Source organism: Chrysochloris asiatica, unplaced genomic scaffold, assembly GCF_000296735.1.
Source record: "Chrysochloris asiatica unplaced genomic scaffold, ChrAsi1.0 scaffold00064, whole genome shotgun sequence".
In the NCBI taxonomy this organism is placed as follows: Eukaryota; Metazoa; Chordata; class Mammalia; order Afrosoricida; family Chrysochloridae; genus Chrysochloris; species Chrysochloris asiatica.
The window spans coordinates 8,752,508-8,770,725 of record NW_006408582.1 but is presented as its reverse complement, the minus strand read 5'-3'; the positions used below and the strand labels follow the sequence as shown (position 1 = coordinate 8,770,725).

Genomic DNA, 18,218 nt, shown 5'->3' with positions numbered 1-18,218 from the left:
GTAAGAGAGAAAGAGCGAATTCTCCCTCTTAGAATATATAGCATATACCAAACTCAGCATGATTCAGATGAATTTTTTTTTTCTCTATGTGAAAAGAAAAGTCAAGAGATCATTAATTGAACTGATCACATACCAAAAACAGAAGAAGGTGGGTGCAGTTCACAAACATGACATCGTTGGAAATTTCATCTTATAGGGGCCTTATTTGCCACAATAATTGTAAAGATTATAGGAAAACCACAGCTGCGAAAATCAGCCAGCCAGTTCACATTTATTCTCTGGCAATGTGGAAACACATGCTTGTATTTTGAGCCGATCTAACAAAGCAACAAATAGAAAAACTGTAGCAAGCCAGGAAATGTCATAGAGCTCATGTTTAACTGGTATCAGCCTTATTTAATAAACTACAGTTTAATTCCACAGACAAAATGAACTTTCAAATTTATTTTTATTTATCTTCGGAAGTCAAGCCCTTCCTAATTGCTAGTTGATTTTAGAAACACAGTTCCAAGTCCTTCACTTTTGCTTGTTTTCCCTACCACTAAGTGTTCCTTTGCTGTATTTTGTTGGCAGTTAGCTACCAGGCATCCTTAGCTAATTATGTGTCCTGGTAGAACACCAGATACTGACTCTTCAATGAAGATGTGAAAATCCAGTCCCATGGAGTCTATGGTCATCCAATTATTTTCTATATCTTTTATAAGAAACTGTTTCTTTTTAAAACATATTACCCACTATTTTCTGGCTAAAAATAGTCCCTCAATTTTTAATCACACTGAATTGCATTGTATAAGATGTGTTCTATTTGTATGATGAGAAAGAAAGCAGAGACCATAAGGCAGTTCTAAGCTTCCAGACAAAGAGAGTCAGACAATTGAGAAACCAAAGCCTTTTAGTTTTCAGCCAAGTTAAACACAGGAGATCTGTCAGGCAAAGCACCTGGACTCATTAGTTACTGGTTCTTTAAGTCTTCTCTTGTCTTTAAAAAGGGTGCGAAGAAAAGTGGAATTGCTTTTGGAAGACTTGGTGAATGTTTTTTTTGCAGAGCCAGGTGGCCACAGTGAGAAGGAAAGCTGATTTACCCTGACTGACTAGACAAGGAGGCAACTTCAGAACGTGCCAGAGGGTTTGTTCTTTCCTTTGCTTGGAACATCTCTCTCTGTCCCTTACTCTACTCACTTTATTTTGTTCTTTAGGATCCAATCTGGAGGCAGAACTTTTGAGAAGTCTAACTCTAAGGATGGGTGAGGTACACTCCATCATGCTTCCATGGTTCCATGTGAACTGTTTTCCTAGCACTGTCCATACTCCACTATAAATGGTTGGCTTGCTTGTACTTTCCAGAGATGACATATCCCATGAGGGAAATGATCATGTCTCTTTACACTGCAACACATGAAGTCACCACGAGTTGGAATGGACTGATGGCAGCAGGTTTGACGTTTAGTTGGTAATGACAATAGTCGTGGCAGACATACAGTTGGCTTTATAATGGGTATAAAATGAATTTTCTTATTCTTTTAATATACTAGAGATCTCTGAAAGGCATCAGCATAGTCAAAAGTTTATCCTTTGGCAGAGTATGTATACTTACTTCATATCTAATGTATCTGTTTCTTAAATTCAGAATTTGGTAGGACAGGTTCATCTTAAAGTGAGGTTCATACCTATTTACCTGCTAGCCATCCAGTCACATTCTTCTCCCCATGAGGTAGGTGATGCCTTGAACTTCCTTTCTCCCAGCACTGAAGGGTCGGAAACTCTTCTTTCATTCGAGTCAACACTCAAGTAGTTCACCCTTGTCATAACTAAGCAGCTGCTTCTCAAAACCAAGAAGACTGAAATAGCCATAGACTGTTTATACAAAGCAGAACTGGGCCAAGAACTTCATCCCTGAAAATGACTTTTCCCTCAGTTTAAAACAAATTTGAGATTCTGAGTCAAGAGACCATTTGGCAAGGAAATGGTGGCAAGTCCCTGCCAAATACAGCCTCCAAGTTTCGTTGACTGTCCTATAGTCAGATTGAGTATGGACTCCTGTCAAGTCACCTCCAGAAAGGACCTGGAGCTCATCCAAAGGGGTCTACAGAATTGCCTAGATGCTGACTAGCAGAACTTGAAATTAGAACTGAGAGTATAACTTGGAGCTCTTAGGACTACTTGGATTTCAATCCCAGCTGAAATCAAGAACGACGCTCAGGCCAGGTGTCATATATGACTTTAAACCCAAATCTCTTCAAATGCTCCACCTTCTTCCATTGATCACAATGGCTTATTTTTCTCATACCATCAGCTAGATAAACACACATATATCTTTTATTAAAAGGCTACCTTTCTTAGAGTGGAGTCCTGGTGTGGCACTGTGGGCTAATGCGTCAGACTGCAAAGTCATTTGAACTGCAAGGTCAGTGGTTCAAGCTCACCAGCTGCTCCTTGGAAACCCTATACAGGATCACTATGAGTCGGAATCGACTCGGTGGCACTTAACAACAACAACCTTTCTTAGAGTAATTTTCACAGAACTAGGGTAAGGACTTGACTGCTAACCACAAGGCTGACAGTTCAAACCCAGCAGCTGCTCCTTGGAAACCCTATACAGGATTCTATGAGTCAGAACCAACTCGACATCACAACGACAGCAACAACAACATGGTGGTGGTAGTGGTGGTTATGTGCGGTGGAGTCAGTTCCAACTCATAGAGACCCTGTACAGGGTTCCTGAGGCTGTAAATCTTGACGGGAGCAGAAAGCCTCATCTTTCACGTGGAACAGCTCGTAGTTTCAAACTGCTGATTTTGAGGTTCGCAGCTCGATTTGTAACCACTGAGCTACCAGAGCTCTCTTAACAACAATATAGCAACTTAAAATACTTCCGGTTGCCAAGTAAACAGGCAGAATAGAAAAATCACAAAAACTAGTACTAGACACACTTGTTCCAGAACATCTATAGTCTCTAAAGCACTTTATGGAAGGCTTTGAAATAGTACATTTAATCTGGTTTTGAAATAAAAAAAAAAAAAATACTGGTGAGAGGATAGCTTAGTGAGAGGATAGCTGAAAGTTAAAATTTGGTGCCTAATATCCCAATTTTTGGCATGAAAGCATCCAAGAAATGGGACAGCCCCCTTTTGGTGACTTTGGTCCTAATTAAAGAGTGACTAGTGTTTTGACTCTGGTGGTACAGCGTGTAAGGGCTCCGATGCTGATTGAAAGGTCAGCAATTTGAACCTACTAACTGCTCCATGGGAGAAAGATGTATCAATCTGTTTCTGGACAGATTGCAGTCTTGGAAACCCTATGGGACAATTCAGCTCTGCCCTATAGAATCACAATGAGTCAGAGCCAACTTGATAAGGCATGGGCTAGTTTCTGGAAATATAGAAATCTGAACTAGGATGAAGAGTAAAGGAAAGTGAAAGATTTATTCTGTCTTTTCCTGAGTGGAATTTTCAGTGTTTGAAGATACCTGAAAGGGGATCTTTTACTTCAAACTTCTCATTTTGTTAATCATTTTGATATTTATATAGCATTTGAGAGGGAAAGATGAAGACAGGGAAAGAGTGCTAGTAGTTATTGGTGGACTACTACAATTTTCTCTGTTCATGAGGCATTTTCATGGGCACCATTACATGTGGCTACTCAATTTCACAGGTGAGGAAAAGGAGTCAAGAGAGTGCAATTGTCTGGCTCAGGGTCACTGAGTTAGATGCAGAGATGGGAATAAGGTTAAGTTCAGACCTTGTCATTCCCAGGCCAATGCTTTCCCACTACATCACTTTCAAGATCCTGCATGTTGCCCTCCTAATACTGGGGGATTGCCTGCGGGTGGAAATGGAAAGGTCAAACCAAGGGTTCATCAAGAGGAGAAATCAGCATAGGCAAAGTCCAGAAGAATGTCCTTATGAGGCTGAACTACTCTCAGCCTTTCTCCTTTTCCTGAACTCCTGAACTACAGACTTTTCAAAGGGGCTTCAAAAACCTCATGGAAAATGAAATGAAAAGAGAATGGAATATTTCCACAACTTTTTGAAGCTCTCTCCTACTGTCTTTATTCTTCACATACCTACTTAGTGTATTGTGAACACACTGCTTTTGTAATGTGATGGTAAGATCTTAGAACTGACCAAACCAAAGTGCTTAGCAGAGTGTGTGGCATATAGCAAGCAGATTCTCTGAAAGTATAATTTTTGCTATTTAAACTTTATGTCTGCACAACTCATCACAGGCATGCTGTATGGAATAAAATCAATTTGCTGTCTGCAATATGGGGTTAAGTAAGTGGACTGCTCGTGACTTGTTATACCCAGAGATAAAAATAGTTGTTTTCCTCCAAATCTGATGAAGAAAGCATGTGTTTTGCTTCAGGTTTTAAATGCGGAAACAAAATTTATGCTGCAGAAATTCTGCTTGACTTTGTTGAAGTATAGGAATTAGGGTTTTTTGTGTTGTTCTGAATAGTAAGGCAGGTTGCTGGAAATGGAGGCAAAGCATGCAAAGTCCCTCTCCATATTTTGAATCCAATGATATCCTAACATATGTTTGACTCTCTTAGGAAAGCTGTAGAAAACTAGCAATAAATTGCTATTTAACTAGTGGTCATATTTGCTTGCTTTGCTCTTAAAAATATTTCAGAGACTTTCCTTTTAATAGCATCCCTCTTTGTCAAATTGATTTTGGGCATCCTTATTTGTAGATGAAAACCACTCAATGGCCTCCTCATTTGTGAGTGCTTTCTTTTTCCCTGCTCTTTCCAAATGCTGTCACCTCTGCTATGACATAGGGCTGGGTCAGGGGAGATGCTCTGGGGGAGAGGTATCCATCCTGAGGCTCAGCCTTTGATTAATGGACCGTGGGCCTCCCAACTCTTGAGACTTTAATAAGCCAAGCTACAAAACGGCAATGTTTTCATTATGAAAGATAGGCTGGATTTAGCAAAAGTAATGGAGAGAGACCAGGATGGAGAAGACCTAGAGGTTAATTCAATAAGCCCACTACTGTACTTATTCAAAAGAACCTGGTGGCATAGTGGATAATTATGAGCTGGGCTGCTAACTGCAAGGTCAGTAGTTTGAATCTACCAGTTGCTCCACAGGAGAAAGATGAGGCTTCTTGCTCCTGTAAAGATCTATAGCCTCAGAAACCTTATACAGGTTCACTATGAGTTGGAACTGACTCATAACCACCATACCACATAATGGTGTGGCACATAACCACCACCACCACACTCATTCAAACAATGTCATTGTTAGGATTCTGTGTCAACTCGACTAGGTCAGGATTTCCAGAGGTTTAGCAGCTGAGATGTGCTTGTTCCCGTGGTGGTAAAAATATAGGCATAGTTAACTGTGATGAGTGGCTATGATCAGCCAATCAATTAAAGCGATGCTTCCTTGGGGGTGTGGCCTGCTCCCAATGTAATGGACATGTGGCAGGGACTCTCTGTGGGCCTGAGACTCTGCAATTGTAAGCCATTTCCTTGATAATAAACTTCTCTCTCTATATATCTATATCTATATCTATATCTATATCTATATCTATCTATCTATCTATCTATCTATCTATCTATCTATCTATCTATATGTTTCTCTAGAAAACTTGGCCTAAGATGCTGAATTTCTGTAATTTCTAAGTTGTTACTGAATCTGGTGAAACACATTACCCTTGGCAGTGCGAGTTTCTTGGTGATTGATATTGTGGGACCAGAAAAACTTTTCATCTGAGAGTCCCCAGGGAAAAGGGGGGAGAAGTGGATGGGAAACCCAAAGCAGCATAGTCTCCTGCCCAAAAATCATGACAGCAGATGCTAGGCAGTTAGAGTAGTTCTAACTTTTCCAAATGAGGATACATGTTCTTCATTTCTCAGTAGGGACCAACGTGGAAGAGAAAACATCATTCTGTGCCTATCAAGGAAGCACTATGAAGGCTGTAGACTTGTCTATAATAAGGGTTGATGAAACAGAAATGGGATAGAAGTTAGTAAGAGAAGCAAGTGAGCAAGAGAAGATCATCTAAGGCTGGGCAGAAATGGGAAGCTGTACCTGGAAGGCAGGAAGCAGCAGCTATAATTGTGTTGTTACAGTCACTGAAAGCTTAGGCTGTAATGGTGGAAGACTGGTGGCAGAGGGTCTGAATTAAAGTATCTTTTAACAGGTAGTGACTGTTTAAATTCTCATTCCAAATTTAATCAGTGTATCTTCTTTTTCCTCTCCCCTATGGTTCTTTCCTAGGCTATGAAGAAGAGTAGAGGAAAGGAAGCTACTTGAAGAGTCAATGACACCCCGTTTCCCAAGTCAACCCTGATGTAGGGCAGACAGGACTGAAATAGTCTGAGCCAACCCACAGCTGACATTAGGGCCCCTAATGTCACAGGTGATCACAGGACTCCCAGGTGGTCTTCAATGACCTGGTTTCTAGGATTGGACTTCTGCTACTGGTATGATTCCATCTTGATCTATCTTGAATTTTGTTTGCAGGGTCTATGGTCTCTTCCATCCAGTTCCCATGGGATTCTGCTTTTCTGGGTGCACTTGTCTTCAGGGTGACTGATGGCTTATCTCAAAATGATGCAGGCTTGGGATTTCCCACTACTGTGCTCTGCATACCACATTGGGATCTTACTTTCAAGAAACCCAATGTCAACATTACCTGAACCTTCCTAGATGGCTCATCTGATATTCCCAAGTCTGGTCTTGGTCTCCCAGCTCCTGCCAGACACTAGTGGTTAGATAGTGTCCCTTGTACTTTGCTCCCTGTGTCTGCTCAGGAAGGATCCCAGTTCTAAGATATGACATGTAACAACTGAGTACTGCCATGGTGTACTAAACTATATGACAGTTGCTGTCCTAAGAGTTTTAATCTAGTCAAGAAGCCAGAATCTACAAGGGTACAGTGTAAAATTGCAAAACAGCTTAAAAATGAAAATACTTATTAAAAAATAAGTATACAGGTCATAATAAAGTATATAACCAGTTGTCAAATACATTTTCTAGACAATTGTTGTAGGAATTTGGAAGAGTTCGTTGCTCAGGGTTGCTCAGGAAGGGCTGAATTTGAACTTCTGATGTCGATAAGCATTGTTGATGATAATTCTGCGTGGATAAAGAGAGTTAGTGGGGAAGGAGGATTGCAAATGCACAGAATTGCATGTGTGAACAAAGGCAGGAAGATACAGATAGGCAAAGACCCTTGGATTGGAGAAGAAGGGTTCTTGGTTTGAGACTCTGTTGAGAGAAGAGGTTAAGTTCCATTAGCTGATGGGCTGGTAGGGATGAGAGGGAGCAGCAGTAACAGCAATGGAGGAATAGTCTTGGCCTAGTAGACAGCATTGGCCTGGGCATGGTTCCTGAAGGATGGATTGTTGTTGTTGTTGTTGTTAAGGGCCCTTAAATCTGCTACAATTCATAACAATCCTGTAGAGGTTCCTAAGGAGCAGCTGGTGGGTTTGAACCAGCTTGCAGTTAGCATGTCCATTGTAAACTGGGGAAAGTCATTACTAATTGTCTCACAGTTCCAGGCTCACCCATATCAGTCCTGTACCCACTACTCTTCTTGCCCTACCTGGGACCTTGCTCTAGTTTCCAACTGAGAGTGTCTTTCTCTTTCCCATTGTCCATGAGGACTAGAGAAAAGCAAGGGAAGGGAATCCGTTCAACAAAGCTCTAGCTTCAAGGAAACATGGTTTGGTCAGCCTTGTGGGAATGCTAATAGATATGTTTTCCCATAGTAGAACCACTTCTGCTCTTGTTAGGCTCTTTCAGACTTCAGTGAAAAAGAAAAAACAAGAAAATATGAAGCAAAAGAACAGAGAGAAGAGAAGAAGAAATATTACCAGTGTTTTGTCTTTTGGAGAATGTTTCTTTCTATGCACCATAACTCTTCTGGGTGAGTCCTCAGATGTACCGGTACTTGGTAAGGAGAGTTTCCCCAAAGTCAGATGTAACCGCCAAAAGCTTCTGGGAGCATATGGGCCCTCCACTTCACGAGTCTGGGAGGGACTTCAGTTCTGCCTTGGTCAAATGGCACCTATTTTTTATCAACCACTGTTGAGCATTATTTGTACTATTCTGTAAGCTATGATGATATAGATCAGGGACTGGCAAACTACAGCCCATGGGCTAAATCTGCTCTAAGGCATATAGAGTCTTGGTGTGGTACTGTGGGTTAATGCACTGGACTGCAAAGTTAGTTTGATCTGCAAGGTCAGCAGTTCAAGCTCAGCAGTTTCTCTTCAGAAACTTTATACAGGGTCACTATGGGCCGGAATTGACTCGATGGCACTTAAAAACAACAATAATGAACTAAGAATGGCTTCTACTTTTTTAAAGGGTTACCAAAAAAACACACACAATGAAACAACAAAAAAGATCAAAACAAAGAACAATATATAACAGAGAACACATAGCTCACAAAGCCGAAATTCTGTCTAGCCATTTACAGTGGGAGCCCTAGTGGCATGATGGTCAAAGCGCTCAGCTACTAATGAAAAGGTGCGTGGCTTGAACCCACAAGGTCCTCTATGGGAGAAAGATTTTGCAGTCTGCTTCCGTAAAGACTTGCAGGCTTGAAAACCCTATGGAGTAGTCCCATAGGGTATCTATGAGTTGGAATTGACTTGATGGTAATGAGTTTTTTGCTTGCAGCCATTTACAGAAAAAGCTTGCCAACCTTGGGTATAGATTACATAGATTTTTATCTTTTGATTTATCTGAGAACATCTTCCCCCCTATCCCATTTATAACAATGTGTGTATGGAAAAACACATTCTTGACTTCTAAACAGATGAACTTGGAATACACCCAGCTCATAAACTGAGGAATGTCTGTGCCTCTCTGTACTTTCAGGGCCAAGTGAAGTGCCTGGTGCAGGAGGGGGAGTCAGCCAACCCTGTTGATGGTGATGATCAGTGGGCTTAAAATGACACTTAGTTCAGCCAGAAAGCATAGTGTCCCCACAAGGCCCTTTGAATCCAGAGGTACTTAAGATGAACATCATTATTGCCTTTGCCTTAAGTCACCTTGTTAACTAAGCAAGAGTCTGCTGCTCAGCCTGTTCTCCTGGCTCTACTGCTGCCTATCAAGGTAAGAAGAACAAAATTACACTTACTAGTCTCTTGGCCAATGAAAGAAGCATAGACAAATATGCACTCAGATCCCAGAAGCACTGTCATAGATAAGTTGTTGCTGTTGAGTCAGTGCTGACTCATGACAACCCTATGTGTCAGAGGAGTTGCTTTATAGGGTTTTCAAGGCTACGACCTTTTGGAAACAGATCTCCAGGTGTGTCTTCTGTGGCACCTCTAGATGGGTTTAAAGGGCCAACTTTGTTGTTGTTAAACACTTAACCGTTTGCACCATGCAAGCCTGTGGGCATAGTTATAGCAGAAGGAAAAGTGCTAACAGAGCTGGAGTTACAGATCAGAGATGAATGAATGAAGGAGGAAAGGCTGGGGAAAGTTAGTGAATCTCAAGAACGTTGGAATATCGTGGAAAAAGGAATTGGAGATGGATCTGCACATACTCAGAGAGAGGCTTAAACTTCTATATGTTTAATGGAAATAATAATCCCCTCTCTTCTTACTGCCCAGGAATGACTTAAGATAGGCTCACTGACTTTGAAAAGTATAAAATGCTACATAAATGGAGGGGAATATTATACTCATGCTAGGATTTTTCTGCTTTAGGTTCTTCTCGATTAGCTTTGAATGCATTTAACTAGGCCAGCACCTTCTTCAAATACAGTGTAGATTGGCTCTTAGATTCTTTTACCCATTAAAGTTTACATTTTTCATAGTTTAGCAACAATCATTTCCAGCTTATAATGTGGCTACACTGAATATGATATGGAGGAAATGTAATATAATAACTCCTGAGTCATACCAAAAGGAAAGGAAATGACTTTGTCCTTGGAAAAGAATAAGAAGCAAAGTATTACTAAACCATCCTGCTTTGAGCAAGGTAGAGAGTAAGCCCTTCTCCTCCTCAGTCTTCACCCACCAGGAAAAATAGCCTTCTTCTTAGATTGAAGACCAGTAATTCATGTTTCAGTAACAGAGAAGAAAGAGCATTGTCCTGCATAAAACCAAAAAGTCATTTCCATCACAGTCCCTCTTCACCCTCCACCCACAGGGCCTTTGATTGAGACAATGCTGATCTGAGTGAGCGTTGGCTAGGAGTCAGGTGCACTACCTTGAAATCCTAACTGTGGCCAATTGCTTTTCCCGCCCATACCCACAGTCACCTCCACTCACTCATCCTGCAGGGACTTTGAAGGTCCAGGAGGCCACTGCTGGCCATCGTGGTTTGAAGATGGTGAACACCACAGCAGCCTGGGTTCAGCCTGCTCCACAGCACATTTTGTAGACAAGGAGTAGGTGCAAACAGTGTTTCAACTGGGCTGGACCGGAGCTGTTTGCTGATGGTATCATGGTTAAAAGTCCTAGTAGTGTAAAAAGAGATCAGAGTAACAAGTGAGCATACTCCCTGATGCCTCTGCATTTGCCATCTCTGCCTTCTTTTTGGAGTTCCTGGATGGTGCAAATGGTTAATGCTCTCAGCTGCTAACTGAGAGGTCAAGCGTTCTAGTCTACCCCGAGGTACCTTCGGGGAATGGGCAGCCATAAAAAACCTTCTAGAGCAGTTCTACTCTGACACACATGGGGTCGTCATGAGTTGGAATCAACTTGATGGCAACTAGTGTTTTTGGTGCCTTCTTTTGAGGCACTTTGGTTTTGCTCTTAGTTTATCTTCCATGTGCTTGGGCCCTCATTGCTTGCTGATGAACACTGCTCTTTCCTTAATTAAATCACCAAGTATTCATATGAAGAGGCAGTATCCTTTTTGGCAAGAGGATATAATCAGAACTAGCCCCAGAGCAATTGAGATTGTTTGTTAATCTGTGATTAAAGAATGAAATTATCTGTCTAAGCAAATAGTCTCTCAAATGTTCTCATGTCCAAGTCCAAACTGAAAAACCTACTGGCTGGTTCTGTATGTTTCACTTTGAAGGGATAGAGGTGGGGTGGGAAGAGCCAAAATGCCAAGACAGGTAACCCAGGAACAAATGGATGCCACAACTGCCAACCAATTCATCATCTTCAATGATTGCCTAGGTCTCAGGCTACTTGGAGGTCAGCATTCTGAACAGTTTCTGAGTGGTGCTAAACAGGAACAGTCACATGCTTGATACTCTGGGCTACATGCAAATTCCTGGAGAAATAGATATAATTCCTTCTCTTTCTCTCTAATGCCTCCCCAAATCATTTTAGATCACAAGTGAGTAAAAGTGATGTTGTATTTGTTTTTATTTATTTTTTAAAAAGGGATATACTTGTAAAAGTGGTAAACATTAGCTGGCATAGATTGTCAATAACTTCAACACATCACATAATATGTTTCACAGCCTGACTGGGTGTTGTTGCTTTCGACCAGCTGTTCCTCTGTGTTTTTTATATGTCTAGCCTCTCTTACTTACCCATTGTGGTGTAAGTTGTCCTTCTAGGGAGGTTTTCATAACATACCATTATTCCCTAAAAAAAATGGTGCTGTCTGATACTTAGAATTGTAGACACTGAACCCTTCTAATTATGACCTGCTCTGTGGGTTTGGCTGGGTTAGAGACTTAGTAATATATTTATCAAGATTCTTTGGGAAGTAATCCCAAGAACACACAAAAAACTTTGGATACACTTTAATATGCTCAGCATAACAAACTCACAACTGGACGACTCTTAGCCCCACTGTTTGTGAAGCAAGGGTGTTATGGGAAACATGCAGACTTTGGAGCGAGGGAGGCCAAAGTGTAAACCATGGTTCCTCCCTGGCCTTGGATGCTTAACTTTCAATTCTCAGGTTTTCATCTCTAAAATAAAAATAGTAGAGTTGCTACAAGGTTTATAGACAATGATGTAAACTGTTCTACAGGTGCCTGGCACATAGGATTGAACAGCAAAGCCTTCATAGAATATTTATTTACCAACTGCTATGAGTTGAATTGTATCCTCTCAAAATATGTGTTATAAGCCCTAACCCCTATCTCTACCTATGTTTGTAATTCCATTTGAGAATGGGTTGTCTTTGTTAAGAGGCTATATATCACAGTTGTTGTTGTTGTTAAGTGCCGTTGAGTCGGTTCCAACCCATAGCGACTCTATATAGGGTTTCCAAGAGCAGCTGGTGAGCTTGAACCACCAACCTTGAAGTTTAATGGCTTTGCAGTCTGACGCATTAGCACACAGCGCCACACCAAGACTCCTATATCAGAGTAGGGTGTGCTTTAAGGCAATCAATTTTGAGATATAAAAAGAGCAGATTAGGAGAAGCAAGCAAGCAGAGATGGGGGAAGACAGATGTCCTAACACATGAAGATTGTCAGGGAACCACAGAACTTGCCCAAGAGTCAACGTAAAGAGAAAACCTCCCTCAAGAGCTGGCACCCTGACTTTGGACTTCTACCCTCCTAAAATGTGAAAAAGTAAATTTCTGTTTGTTAAAGCCACCCAATTGTGGTATTTCTTTTATATCTCAACACTAGCAAGTTAAGACATGAAATACTACTATCTACCATAGATGGAGTCTGGTGTGGCACTGTGGGATAAAGCACTGGACCACGAAGTGGGTTTGAACCACAAGGTCAGCTGTTCGAACTGACCAGTTGCTCCTTGAAAACCCATCAGGATTGGAGGAAGACTCATTAACAACCTGTGATATGCAGACAATACAACCTTGCTTGCTGAAAGTGAAGAGGACTTAAAATATTTACTGATGAAGATCAAAGAGCACAAGTGATTGAGCCTTCAGTATGGATTGCATTTCAATGTAAAGAAAACAAAATTCCTCACCACTGGCCCAATAAACAACATTCTTATCAATGGAGAAAAGACTTAAGCTGTCAAGGACTTCATTCTCCTGGGATCAACTATCAACACCCACAGAAGCAGCAGTCAAGAAATCAAAGGACACATTCCATTAAGCAAATCTGCTGCACAAGGCCTTTTTAAAGTGTTAAAGAGCAAAGAGGACTAAGATGTGCCTCCCAAGCCATGGTATTTTCAGTAACCTCATATGCATGCAAAAGCTGGACAGTGAATAAGGAAGACTGTAGAAGAATTGATGCTTTTGAGTTATGGTGTTGGAGGAGAATATTGAAAGTGCCACGGGCTGCCAAAAGAACCAATAGATCTGTGTTGGAAGAAGTGCAGCCAGAGTGCTCCTTGGAGGCCAGGGTGGCCAAACTTTGTCTGTAATACTTCGGACATATTGTCAGGAGGGACCAGTCACTGGAGAAGGATATAATGTTTGGTAAGGTGGAGGATCAGAGAAAAAGAGGAAGACCCCCAGCGAGATGGATTGGTCAAGTAGCAGCATCAATGGACTCAAGCGTGGCCTCACAATAGTGAGGTTGGCCCAGGATCGGGCAGTATTTCATTCTGCTGTACATAAGGTCGCTATGGGTTGGTACCTCTTGATGGTACCTAACAACAACAACATGAGTTGGAACTGACTTGACAGCCACTTAACAACAGCATCCACATAGATTGAGCAATCCAAGGAGGCGGTAAGAGTTAGATGCTTTCATATATATTTTGGAAAGAGTTGGTATCTGCCAAGTGATTACAGGAAGAAGCTGTTTGGGATGAGACAATGAGAGGCAAAAGGAAGAAAAGTTGGTTGTGATAAGTAAAATGCTTTTCTGAAATCCTTAAAGTTACAGTCATCTGGGGGAAATCTTTGAATGAAGACATTTGAGGTCTCTTTTAATGCATGCAATTTGAATTGGAAAATAAACTCAAGTTTTGCCATAATGTCACATTGATTTCGTAATGCTTAGGCAATTCCAAAGCAACTATTTTTTCAAAACACATTCTTGTAGCCATTGAATAGACTTCCATTCATAGCAACTCTAAGGACAGTGTAGAACTGCTTCACAGGGTTTTCAAGGCTGAAATCTTTATAGAAGCAGGCTACATATCTTTCTCCTGTAGAGAAGCTAGGAAGTTTCAACCACTGGTGAGGCTCCTTTTAGAACACATTGGTGATGGTGGTGTGTGTGTGAGTCAGTCCCAACTCATGGCGACCCTATATAGGGTTTCTAAGAAATGGCTGGTTGGTTTGAACCGCTGACCTTGTGGTTAGCAGTCCAGTGCTTATCTACAGTGCTGTACCAGAACTCAGAGAAGTCATTTTAACCACTGTTACTCAGAGTAAATTCTTTAAACTCCAAATAGAAACAGTAAGCATGTGAGTATAAACATGACAATCATTTAACTATAATAATTTTAGATAGTTTTTGGCATGCTTAAAGGTACAGAGATTTTTGTGCAAGAGTAAAAAAAGTAACTTGTATATTTTTTATTCCACTTTGACTATGTTTTGGGTGACACAATCAATTTCTTATAAAATTACTATGTTTATACCATTGTCATGTTAAGGGCAAAGGAAAAAAAGGATGAAATTTGCTTTCATGGAGGGAGTAGGGTTCGAAAAGCTGTAAAATCCATTGCCATCTAGTCGACTCCGGCTCATAGTGACTCTATTTGTTGTTGTTGTTAATTGCTGTCGAGTCAATTCTAACCCATAGCAACCCTGTATAAGGTTTTCAAGGAGAACCTGGTGAGCTTGAACCACCAACCTTGCAGTTCAAACAACTTTGCAGTCTGACGCATTAGCCCACCAGGACTCCAAGACAGGATAAACCTGCTCTTACCGGAGGCGGTAAAATTTTATAGGAGTAGACAGCTTTTTCCAAAATTGAATAATCAATTTCAAGGTTAGTAGCTCAGTGCTTTATACACTGCTCTACCAGGGATCCAGAAGAAAGCGTTTCAAACCTACTGTCATTAAGTCGATTCTGACTCATAGTGACCCCATATAGGTTTTCTGAGACTGAAATCTTTATGGGAGCTGGTAGCCAGCCTCATCTTTCTCTCGAGAAGTGGCTGGTAGCTTTGAACTGCTGACCTTGTGGTTAGCGGTTTAGTTCTTATCCTAAAGTGCCAGGAGAACTCCTTGGAGAACAGTATTTGTTGTATTGTTGTAGTTGAGTGCCACTGAATCGGTTCCAACCCATAGTGACCCTGCATAGGGTTTCTGAGGAGCAGCTGGTGAGCTTGAACCACTGATCCTGCGGTTCAAACTGATTTTGCAGTCCAGTGCATTAACCCACAGCACTATACCAGGACTCCAGGTTTACTCCAGATAAACTAGCCTTTGTTAATATGGGAAAGTGTTAATGTTTCCAGTTCTGAAGCATAGGAGAGTATTGTTGTTGTTGTCAAGTGCCGTCGAGTAGATTCCGACCTATAGCGACCTGTATAGAGTTTCCAAGGAGCAGCTGGTGAGCTTGAACTGCTGACCTTGCAGTTCAAATGGCTTTGCAGTCTGGCACATTAACCCACAGCACCACACCAGGACTCCACAGAAGAGTATAGTAGACAGTTAATTTCTGAAGAGCTTTACACCGAAAAAATGGCCATCACTTTTCTTGATGATAAAAAGATTTTCTAGCTGTTTATTTTTATTAGAAGTGACATTAATAACAACTTTCATGTGCTTCTAAACTTTCCATAGTTTACATTTAAAGTTGTCTGCAAAAACTTTTAAAGATCATCTGTAGAGTTTGTTCTTGTTAAGTGCCATAGGATTGGTTTCGACTCATAGCAACCCTGTATAAAAAACTCTGTATAGGCTTTCTGAAGACTAGCTGGTGGTTTGAACCACTGACCTTATAGTTAGCAATCTAGTGCTTATCCTACAGCACCACACCAGTACTCCTGTAGAATGCTGCTGTTGTGAAGTGCCATCGAGTTGGTTCCGACTCATAGCGACCCTGTATAGGGTTTCCGAGGAGCAGCTGGTGAGCTTGAACTGCTGACCTTGCAGTTCAAATGGCTTTGCAGTCTGGTGCATTAACCCACAGTGCCACACCCAGGACTGTAACGATAGGTATACTTTAAATTTGAACATATAGTCACTATCTCCGTCATCAGTAATCATCTGAATGATTAAGACTCATCAAAAGTTGGTGCACATGAAACAAACAAACAAACAAACAAAAAATAGCATGTTTTTGTAGAAAGTGGGAATAAATGAAGTGAGTGGGCTACTAGATCTCTCACCAGGATAAATGAACTACTGTTAAAAAAAGATTGGGAATCCCTGTTTTACACTGTACTTTGGTTGATCAGTAAGGATCTGTCCCAAGCTAAGGATTAGTATTTTTGAAAGTCCAAGAAGGATGTATCTGGATCACAAATAGTTTATTTCAACATATTAGAGGTACATTCAGGACCATGACTCTCTTTCATTATACAACAGTAAAGCAAATGAGAAAATGGAAATCAACATTTACCTTTCAAACTACCATTTACTCAGGATTTTCACAATGGACATCAAGAAATAGTGAGTGATATGCCAAGAAAACCCTTTCTAGACTAGATCACATCAGAAAGACTGTAGAGTAACTTGGCAGCCTCTGTAGCAACATGAAATTAACACCCACTCTCTGCAATTCCCCCAACCTTCCCTCTTGATCTTTAAATATGTTACAGAAGAAGCCTTACTTCATATAATCTTAATGGACCAGCTTAATGGATTCTTGTTCTTAATAATTAAGTTGAAACTATGACTCTCCTCTCCATTGTCTTTTATCAGGAAAGGCCATATTTCATCTGAGTGAGGCTCAACACTCTCCAGAACCCAAAAGTAGAGACTGCCTCCTTTAGATTCAGCGCCTGAGTGTCCCTTATGATCATCCTAAGGGATTAAGGATCAACATCAAGTCAAAGTGCAGTAAAAGCTAAATCTCATTAAGCTTCACCCAACCTTAGAAACTCGGTTCATCAGAACCGGTGGTTTGAACACTTGCTCTAAAATTAATGTGCCAGGGTATCAGCCACCTGAAGACTCTTCTCCAGCCTCTCTCCCCATAAATGTTGAATGTAGCTGTCAGTGAATTTAGCCTGAAAATAAAATCCCCTCACGCCATCAAGAAATAGCTCCAAACTTAGCGTGTGAGCTCAAAATATTCTTGATGAAATCATAATCTTATATTTATAGTCTTTTGGATGGTGTATAAAATTCTGTTTCCCATGGTATTTTTCCTTGAAAGGGCCAGACATGAAAAGCGGGCTCAGAGGGACAACCGAGAAAAGATTTGCAGCAAGGAAATGCTGTTTGTCATCATTTTGAACTGGTTGGTTGTTCGGCAATCCTCCTTCTTCCCTGCGCTCTACCCACTGCTTCAACCTACCTCCCCCACCCCATTTGGTCCCCTGGTGTCTTCTGTTCCTGTCTTGTCATCCATGAGAACTGACCTGGCTGTCTTAATAGGATGTGGAGTGGATACTTAAAATCATCCCCCCTTCCTTCTGACCTTTCCTGTCCTCTAGACTTCCTCCCCATTTTCACTGAGGGAGATGGTGTGCATCTTAATGGTTGGAACTTGATGGTTCTCTTCGAGGCCGGGGGTTGAGTGCCCTACGCAGCAGCAGACCTGCAAAAAGCTTTTACTTCTCACCCGGGCTGTGGTGCAGGCTGATTGGTCTTTGGGCGCTGTAATTCTGGCAGATCCACGGGGCATGGAAGAGAAAAATTTCCATTCACAGACCCCATCCGTTTTGGAGATCTTATAGAAGGTCTCGCCTGATCCCACTGGGATGCGTACCATGTCCTTGTGCTGCCCCTCCAGGGCCTGGCTGGGCTGGTGAAGGGTATAACCCAGAGCATGCTTGGAAGACTGCTTTCTGCGGAGACACTGGATTCTCAAGACATTCTGAAACGCCTTTTTGAACTCTTGACTGGAGCATGGGTATATGATGGGGTTGATGCAGCTGTTTAGGTATCCGAGCCAAAATGCTATTTTAAAAACGGTTTCTGAAGGCTTGGAATCAGGGAAGAAAGACCCTGGAAGAAAACACATATATACTTATTATTTGCAAGTCACTTAGCTCAGAAAACCAATCAACCAAACATCTTTTGTACTTTGCAAACGTTTTCAAATGATTATAAATGCATTTAAATTTCTCACAATTCACTAAATGATAAGCCCCTGTGAATATAAACAAACTGTTGTTGTTAACCGCTGTGGAGTATGGTTCTGACTTAGCGGCTCTGCATAGAGAGTTTCCGAGGCTTTAAATGTTTTCAGTAGCAACAAGCCTTGTCATTCTTCTGGAGCAGCTGGCAGGTTGGAACTGTGAATCTTGTGGTTCACAGTACAGTTCT

At 41.3% G+C, this 18,218-nt stretch overlaps 1 protein-coding gene across 1 annotated transcript in view; it reads right to left on the bottom strand.

Moving 5' to 3' along the window:
* Nucleotides 1–17,308: 17,308 nt before the first annotated feature.
* The window catches only part of LOC102835700 (alpha-1A adrenergic receptor-like), a 113,338-nt gene continuing 112,428 nt past the window's right edge, over nt 17,309–18,218 (bottom strand). Inside the window, exon 2 of the mRNA XM_006864364.1 lies at nt 17,309–17,897. Coding sequence (XP_006864426.1) covers nt 17,380–17,897 — 518 coding nt within the window. The 3' untranslated portion in view covers nt 17,309–17,379. The remainder of the gene's footprint in view (nt 17,898–18,218) is intronic.